Source organism: Oryzias melastigma, linkage group LG4 (assembly GCF_002922805.2).
Source record: "Oryzias melastigma strain HK-1 linkage group LG4, ASM292280v2, whole genome shotgun sequence".
NCBI lineage: Eukaryota > Metazoa > Chordata > Actinopteri > Beloniformes > Adrianichthyidae > Oryzias > Oryzias melastigma.
In genome coordinates, this window is record NC_050515.1 from 16606149 (window position 1) to 16615679 (window position 9531).

General features: G+C 37.9%; 2 protein-coding genes across 3 annotated transcripts in view; both read left to right on the plus strand.

Moving 5' to 3' along the window:
* The window catches only part of tie1 (tyrosine kinase with immunoglobulin-like and EGF-like domains 1), a 28202-nt gene extending 23683 nt beyond the window's left edge, over positions 1-4519 (plus strand). Inside the window, exons 21-23 of one of the 2 annotated variants that reach the window (XM_024279151.2) lie at positions 664-760; positions 836-935; positions 1881-4519. In XM_024279151.2, coding sequence (XP_024134919.1) covers positions 664-760; positions 836-935; positions 1881-1952 — 269 coding nt within the window. In that variant the 3' untranslated portion in view covers positions 1953-4519. The remainder of the gene's footprint in view (positions 1-663; positions 761-835; positions 936-1880) is intronic. The other variant, XM_024279150.2, reaches the window with a different exon arrangement.
* A 1371-nt stretch (positions 4520-5890) lies between these two features.
* Positions 5891-9531, plus strand: part of mpl (MPL proto-oncogene, thrombopoietin receptor) — a 13240-nt gene continuing 9599 nt past the window's right edge. Inside the window, exon 1 of the mRNA XM_024279078.2 lies at positions 5891-6020. The gene's annotated coding sequence lies outside the window, so the exon portion shown is untranslated. The remainder of the gene's footprint in view (positions 6021-9531) is intronic.

Consider the following 9531-nt stretch of genomic DNA (forward strand, 5'->3'; position numbering starts at 1 on the left):
TCTGAAAAGGATAGAAAAGTTAAAGGTTTAAAAGTATGAGTAGTATGAGTTTGTACATAAAATGTAAATAGTACCATAGAAACAATATTGGTCAACTAGTTCGATGACTTTGTTGCAGCAATGGCACTTCTTAGTACAAAATAAATTCTTAGTCTTTTTTTTTTGGCCCGTACGCATCGAGCAAGTGATACACGTTCAATAACATGCTAAATGGGCATATGTAGTTTAAAAATTAGACTGTCGCTATCTGAGAAAATTATCACTGGACGAAGCGACATGTGACGTCCCCCATAGAAAATGCCTAAACTCCGGCTCTCGAGAAATAAGGCCTAATCCTTCAATGATTTTTGACACTGCCATTTGGAGCCAGACTCCAGTTAATGGTCCGTGTTGATCTGAGTCAGGTTTTTAGAGCAACCACAGTAAACAATCACGACTAAGCTTGTTCAAAGTCCACACCTCTTCCAGTGAAAGCAGCTCTGGAGACTCTATCAATCAAATGTTCGAGGCGGGGCCAGCAGGCACCACATGCTTTGTTGATATTTGTTGACATGTAATGTTGATATCAAACTTCAGGAAGAATGGAATCATGGAATAATGCTTGTACAAAAAAGAAGATCAAAGGTGCCCAGTTAATGAGTCTCGCCTCGTTATTGAATGTAGGTGGCACACCATACTGTGGGATGACCTGTGCTGAGCTCTATGAAAAACTGCCACAGGGTTACAGAATGGAGAAACCCAAAAACTGTGACGATGAGGTGTAAGTATTCTCTCGTTTGTCAGTGGAATTGATTCATTATTCAACATTAGCCAATAATAATTTTTGACTTTCCAGCTATGAGCTAATGAAGCAATGCTGGAGGGATCGTCCTTATGAGAGACCCCCGTTTTCCCAAATCTCCCTCCAACTCAGCAGGATGCAGGAAGCAAGAAAGGTACAAATTCAGAACAACACTTTTGTAAAAAGAAAGCTCTTTAGAATATCAGATTGTTGCTATTTGGTAGTGATCAAGAATTAATAGTCAAGAAGTAAAGACATTTTTATGTGATTTTTTTGTCTGTCTGTTCTGTTTGTCTCTGGATGTGCAAGAGATCCTGTTTTTTTCTCAAAAATAAAACAAACTGTCCTCTGTTGTCGATTACTGTAATTATTGACCTGAAAAAGGTCCATTGGAAAAATGTATTCCGAGCCCTTTGGAAAAATCTTGGAATTTTAATAAGTTCAACAGATAGTGAAGTATTTTGGTTAAGTATTTCATTTCATGGTGTTTTAATTTTAGACAATTTATTTTAATTTTGGGTAAATATTCAATTAAATACTCTGATCTTGACCTAATTTTTGCATGCTTTGTTGCTGACCAGGAGCTCTGAAAACACAGATTATGGTATTAAGATTTGCTTTTTATCACAGAAAGATCACTAGGCCCAAAAAGCTTGAGGTTGTACCAGAGCAGACGTCGAAAGCTAGAATACACATGCACACACAAACGCATGATCAAGACTTATTTTTCAGAGCTTTACCTGAATCCAAACCAAACTTGCTGCTGAATACCTGGACAAGGTCAATTCAATGAATCCAAACCTGGAATCATAGAATTTAGCTATTGCAATTGCAATATTTCAAGCAATCGAAAAATAAAACTTTAGATGATTAATTGTAACTTGACTGGAAATTAAATCTGTTATTACAAATTAGGATACATCTCCAAATATCCTACATGTTCCAGTAGAGCTAGTAAATACTTCAGAAATGATGATAATTAAGCAGTAAATATTGACTGAATCCTGACTATTTCTTAAGGGCTTTGGAAATTCTTACACATGTGAATTATGTTTTGTCTATTTGATGTTCTAAGCTACAACCTTATATCTACCTTTAGGCGTATGTGAACATGGCTTTGTTTGAGAACTTCACCTATGCTGGAATAGATGCCACAGCGGAGAAGGCCTGACTACCAGCCCCCCCAGACCCTCGCATCCCACATAGCTCCAAGAGAAAGTACCGCAGGGCGTCGTCCCGCTACTGCCGCCTCCCCGCCACACACAGACGGGACAGGCGAACCGGACGCCGCACTGCAACCACCCAGCTATAAGTGAAGGACGGTGAAAGGACAATCACTAAAGACTTTTGGAGTATGGCTGGACCATCAATCAGAGTGCCTTCACTATAAAATGTAGCAATGCCAGGTATGACAAATAGTTAAAAAGTATCCTCCATGAAGATTGCAGTACTGATTGGGAGGATCTACCAAATATGGAGCTATGGGACATGCAGAAACACCACAGGGTCTGTGGGGTAACAGAGCCAGAACTTTCAGTCCTTTGGGAAATCCGATGGAGAACTTAAAGGACACAGACTGGATGAGCTCTTGAACTGTTTCAGATCAAGTTGATCATCTTTTCAATAGTATAGCACTTAAAAGTAGCCTCATTTGTGCCATATCTGTCTATATTTGTTACTACGTGTAAATTGCTTATCACTGCCAGGAGAGAACAGCAATGACTATATGTACATTTATTTTGTGAAATAAATATATGTATTAAACCAATTTTTTGTGATGTCCAGTTCCAAGTATTAGCAGCACAAAAATGTGAGCCAAAGGTTTTCAAACAAATACATGTTTTAGGTGTGAAATAATCCTCAGGTACAGTCAAAATAAAATGTATTTAGTCAGGTAAAACTTACTTCATTTAACAACAAAAGGTGATATATTATGTCAAAACAAAGGGATTGTTTTTTTGCCATGTTGTTTTTGTGATTTTCCAGAATGTGTTAAGGCCCTGCTTAAAAGGTTTGGATTTGAACTATTCAACTTTAATATTTTAGTTTTCAAATTCACTCAGGAGGGAGAGTTGTCCTCCTATAAAGAAATCAGCATCTGTTTTTGCAGTCTGTGTAAAGGCATGCATGTGAAAGTGTGTATAATAAAAAAAAATCTACTATATATAGTAAAAAATTACTGTAATAATTGTATAAACAAGAACATGTATGTGTGAAGCTGATGTGTTTTCTTAAAGTTTTATATGGAAAGAGTGTGTTTACTTTTATGCTTTTATTTTGTAGTCCTAATAGTGCAAGTGCTGTAGATGTGTCCTGATGCATGCTTTTGAACAGCCGTGACAGTGACCAGTCGTGGCTGGTTTTCACCCCAACTTTTGATTTGTTTGTGATTGATCACTGAACTCCTTTACAAAACTTTGTACCAAAGAATTTTGATTTTTTTATATAAATACAAATATTCTGCTGTTGGCCAGTATGCTGTGGTGATTATAAATTTGTGGTGCGATTACGTTTAATCAGAAATGAATTTGAAACTGTGCCATATTCTAGAATCTTTTACACTAACAACCCATTTGTCTTGACAGACTAATAGAATTCTTCATTTTTAATCGTAGAGTAATCAAATCCAAAACGGAAAAAAAGGAGTGATTCACTGTCCAACCACATGCCAGAGTGGACAGCAATTTTATATTTACTCTTTTGTCATATCAAGTGAACACTGCTTGGATTTTTGAAGTGACTTTAAGAAAAAAAAAAGGTTGAGATACCCAGTGACCTCAATAAAAGTGAGCAGTTTGATTTTATTTTTTGGCCTTTAGAACTGTCTTAATCCTCTGTGGCATAGATTCAATAAGGTACTGGAAACATTCCTCAGAGACTTTGGTCCATATTGACATGATAGCATCACATAGATTTGTCAGTTGTGCATCCATGATCCCAATCTCTCATTCCACCACATCCCCAAAGGTGCTCTATTGAAATTTGGTGACTGAGGAGGCCATTTAAGTCCAGTGAGCTTATTGACATGTTTACGAAACCAGTCTGAGATGATTCCAGATTTATGACATGATGTCTTATCCTGCTAAGAGTAGCATCAGAGAATGTGGTTATGAAGGGATGGACATGGTCAGCAACAATAGGCGGCGTTGTAACCCAGTAATCTAGTACTAAGGGGCCTACGGTGTACCAAGATAATATTCCCAACACCACAATACCACCACCAGTAGCGGTGTAAACTGGCAAGATGGATATACGCTTTCATGTTGACGCCAAATTTTGACCCAACATCCAAATGTCGCAACACAAAGGAAAAATCATTAGACCAGACAACGTTTTTCCAATCTTCTATTACCCAATTTTTTTTCTGTGTGAATTGTAGCCTCAGCTTTCTGTTCTTATCTGTCAGGAGTGACACCCCCTGTGGTCTTCTGCCGCTTTAGCCCTTCTTTCTCAAGGTTGGACGTGTTGTGCCTTTGCAGTGACATGATATGAGGTTCACTGCTGGTGAGGTGTTGATGTCATCAGTCAGATTTACAAACATGAACCTTACAGAGCAGTGTATTCACCATCTGATTGGCATCAAAGTGTGCTGTTTAAAATTTCATTTCAACATTTTTTTTCTGTACATAACCTGCAGCAAAAGAAAATAAAAATCACCAAAATTGCTATTATTGGCTTACCTTTACCTGTAAATGAAGTCCATGTGCCGCTCCTTCTGAAAAAAAAAAAAAAAAAAAACACACGAATAACCTGTTTGTAGAGGTCTTCCTTTTCTTTTTTCAGTTTTAAAAATCTATCTGTCAATGAAGATCGCTGCCAGTGACGTGTGTAAATAAATTCTTGAGTTTAGGAGTTAAGACACGTCATCCTCCATTTAGAAAATTAAGCTAAACAACTTTAAAGATTAACTGGATGGCTGTACATGATTTGCTACCCCTAATTCTATTATTCTTTAGATGCGGTATCATATTCTCTAGGCTCACCAGCGCCCTCTGCCTTGTGGCAGGCGTACTGCGGGCCTCAGAGTTCTTGTAATGCACATTTTTTGTATTTAAAAAGACTAAACAAGTCACAGATTTGCATCAGTGTAATTAGACAATTGGCAGGAAATAAGCAAATTTGCTAATTGAAAAGGAAGTATATTTTGTGATGATAAAAGGACCAAATTAGTTATGCGCATGCGTCAGTTGCAGCTCCTTTCAGTGGAGACTCGGACTGCTGGAGCCTCACCACTGTATTGCGTATTTGAACAAAATACGTATTTAAACAAAGTATTTTTACCAAAGAAACGTTGAAAATCCACACAGTAAGAAGAAATCCTCAATAATCGACATGTTTGAAAAATAGTATTTGATTTTTTAAAATAATAATAATAATAATAATAATTTTATTTATGGGCTGCACGGTGGCGCAGTGGTTAGCGCTCTTGCCTCACAGCGAGAAGGCCCTGGTTCGAATCCCAGCTGGGACCTTTCTGTGTGGAGTTTGCATGTTCTCCCCGTGCATGTGTGGGTTTTCACCGGGGACTCCGGCTTCCGTCCAAAAACATGCTTCATAGGTTAATTGGTGGCTCTAAATTGCCCCTAGGTGTGAATGTGAGAGTGGATGGGTGTGTGATTGAAGCCCTGCGACAGACTGGCGACCTGTCCAGGGTGAACCCCGCCTTCGCCCATCAGTAGCCGGGATAGGCTCCGGCACCCCCGTGACCCCGAAAGGGAAGAAGCGGTCTGGAAGATGAATGAATGAATGAATTTTATTTATGCATTTTTAAGCTATATCATTGGCATTCAGTTGCTTTGGGCCAAAGCCACTTTCTCAGTGTTGTGGTCTTTTTACATCAACAACTCTCAAGATTAAACCTGGTGATTCAACTGATTCAATTACACTTTACAATGAAAACAAAGTTATTTTTTAAACTTATTTTTTAACTCAAGCACTTAACTCCATCAAATTTGAAGTTTTTTTTTAATTTTCACCTGAATGAGGTCATGAGTCTACTCTTAAAGTAAAAGTTTTGTGTAATAATTAGAGTAATGTCTGATCACAGTTTCTGTTTGTTGTTTATGTTCAGTTGTTGGAGGAGTCCATATTTTGTGCAACTTGGGCTTAAGGAGCTCCCGATCTGTCCAGCTGCACGAAGCTGATCTGTCACTGGATTTCCTCCACCAACCAACCACAGGATTGTCTGTCAAACATTGACGCAGTGAGCCAGCTTCCTGAAGTCTCTATTACGTTTGTGGTGAGGAAGCAGGATGGGGGTGCTTGAATGTATTTTTAGTTTAAAGAAACTGTGTTTTAGAAAGGAGTTCAGACCTTTCACACACTTATTTTCATATAAACTGCCAAGCTAAGTTTCAGTCGGTGGGGTGGAGGCGTCAAGGTGGCTCAAAAAATGGCAGCTTTGGTCTCAAAATGTAGTTTTACTTCCACCATGAAGACTGTTTTCACTAGGGGTGTAGGGAAAAATCAGTTTGGCAATATATTGCAATATTTTGTTTGCCGATTCTCGATTTACAATACTGATAAGATGGTATTTATTTAATTATTTATGAGCGTCCTTCAGCATCTCACTTTTGTTTTTCACCTAAACCCTGACCGCCAGTTGGCAGAACAGCACAGTGAGCTTCTTTGAGCAGCTCAGAACAACACCAGCTTGTGTTAAATGTTCAGTCTGCCTCATGGTGTTTGTTGTTAGGAGACATGTACTACTTAGTTTTACTTCGGATGGGTACAGAACCAAAACTCTGTGCCACGTTGCTGCCTGTATCATATAAAAACACAATTTGTAGCTTCATAGCGGCTCAGATAAAAATGAGTGAATCAATGGGAGACGTACTAATATTTGGTACAGTCTTGGGATATGTCACAATACGAATCATCCAACTCTTGCAAATACACACATTTTTTCAAGGTTTAACTTGATTTATCCTGGAATATTATTCCTGCCCTTTTATTATTCACAATTATGTTAAAAAGATACAGTTTTAAAGTTTAAAAAATTGGCATTCTGCTAGCTTTTGGACTATTTTGGCATTTACTAAGATTCTTTAGGTCATTTTGGGGTTTAGCTACTATTTTAGTTACATGCAAGCTATTTTGGCAAACCTAAGCTTTTTTTAAAAGTTTTTATGTTTTTGTTTTTTGACAATTTGGCATTTAGCTAATATTTTAACTGGCCATCAGCTTCAACGCTTTAAGTTATCAATTTCAGCATCTTCAGCGGCCAAATTCAGCTCACAGCATTCATTACAGTCTTAAAATTTCTAAAATGTACTTTCAGAGTGTTCAATGAATGTCTACCCTGTTCGGCCCGCGACCTAAGGTGTGTTTTGAATTTTGGCCTCTTGTGCGATTGAGGGAGATACCTCTGCCATGGGGGGTTATGACTCTTCGGATACATGAGATGTTTATTTGTATAAACCCCTTTTGTATTTGAGGAAAACACATTTAGGTTTGCTGGATAATGGGGTTGCTGAAGCTTATTCTAGCTATGAGAGAAGACAGGGTGCATTCTAAACAGTGCAGGGCCAACCACACACGTTCAACCACAGGGGGCAATTTAGCGTCACCAATTAACCTGTGAAGGAGATTTTTGGACTGTGACCGGAGATGACCTGTGTATTCGCAGGGAAAACATGCAAACTCCTCATAGAAAGGATGTAGCCCAAATTTGAACTTGCCTGCCAACCGCTATGCCCTGTATTAGCAATAAATACATCTAGGTGGTGAGAACAAACAGTATTGCCCTCTGGGTAAGACATTAAGATATGAAACAAAAGCCGTTCACAAATCCCAAAACTTTAAGTTTGTCTTCGTCCTTCGTCCTTTGTTTTTGGAATGGTTTGCTTGGTGTAAGTTGGTTTGAAAATGATTGTAGAAAAAGCTGAACTGTTGTCCAAAATGACAATTTCTGTTATGCTCATCAAAGTCTACAGTACGAAGCTTTGAGGTGCTGGTCAGCCGTGGTTGTGTCCTGTTGTGCAGAAACATTCATGTCTGTAAAAGTAGGGCATAGTCGTGCAGTGGTGCATCCCAGGCAATATCTGCCTAGAAAATCTCTTAATAAAGCCCTTCTAGTTTACACCACTCTCACTTTGGTTTCATTTTTTTTGTGAGAGCGCTCTGTGCGCACACAACAAACCACACTTTGCTTCATACAGACTGTTATTCATTTTAGATAAGGCCAAAACAGTTCCTAATCTATTTTGCAAGCAGTTCTTGCATTACAGAGTTCACATGGGTGCACAGATCAGACATAATCTGTTATCTGACAAGAGGACAGATGTGTGTCTCATGCATTGACAGCAGACCATGGCTTACCTGCACTGCACACAATGAAATTTGACAGGTTTTAGAAAAGTTTGCATGCCCTGCACCCAGCTTCACTACCTACTGCAAATGTTTAAAAACTCTGATCAGCACTTATCTACAGATGAAGATGCTTCAGATGCAAATCATTTCCATTTAAAGTTTCAAATTAAAAATGTAATGTACATTAAAAAAAAGAAACTACATGTAAATTATATTGCATAAAAATCACTTTTTTATATTTCAAAAATTATTAAAGATATAAAAAATAGCTCTAATATTGATGAAAAGGGTTCTAAACGTCAGAATATCTACTGACATTTTTTTAATAAAATGGTAAATGACAAACTTTTATGTTCGTTTTTTGAGAAAGCCATTATGATTTTCTTTTTTTTCACAGATTTAAAGGGTCAAAGAGAATAGTAGAAAGTCAGAGTTCAATACTGGTCTTAACAGCAGATCTATTAGTAGCCTTTGCATCACCTGATTAGCAGGTGTTTGTACTTGAGAAACATTTCTTTTTTCGATTGCCTTATCCAGATTCAATTTGATCAATTAATCTTAATTTTATTAGGAGATGTAACTATTATGGTCTAAATTTGATGTTTGCTGCAGTGAGTCATTTTTACAGCTTTCACAGGTAAACAGGATCATTTTTACTTAGATGTCCTTTAGGGGCTCTGTAAAAATGTAGAAGTAGAAGTGTTGAATATATTTAAAGAGAACACAAATTAAGGGGAAGTAATGATGTACAACTCAAAGATGAACTCTGTCATGAAGATTTTACAAGCAGCAGCTGATAAGAAACTTGCAATAGTTACAATAGAAACCAGATGTGGAAATCCCATGATGCATCTGATCAGAGGGTGAAACTATCCTGAAAAATAGAGAAATTAAATCAGAAGTACATTTAGATTTAAAAAAATATATATTAATGATGACTTGTTTTATATTACAATAAAAAACAAAATCGATAGTCACAGATGGGCTGCCTGGAGGTGTAGTGGTTCGCAGCCCACCTCCCAGCATGAAGGCCCTGATTCAAGTCCCAGCTGGCTCCTTTCTGTCAGAGGTTTGCACGTTCCCTCTATGCACTTGAACGTTTTCTACTCCTAAAGTTTAAAACCTGATTCTGTAGATCGTTGCTGGCACTAGCTTGTCCCTTAGCTTTTAGTGCATGTTTGTCTGTCTATAGAGGCTTTGTGATGGACTGCCATGTACCCCGTCTCCATCTAACAACAGCCGGAAAACTCCCATCATTCCCAATGACTCTGGACTGGAATAAGTGGATTTAGAAGTTGAATAAAAGTATAAAGTCACAGATCATGCTTAGTAAAAGTTGTCTGGTGGAGTGGGCATCAAAGGTTGTGACTCTCCAGTAGCTTTAGCTTCACTTCACATCAGGAAAATATAAATTAAAGTTAAATTAGAGCAGCTTTGAT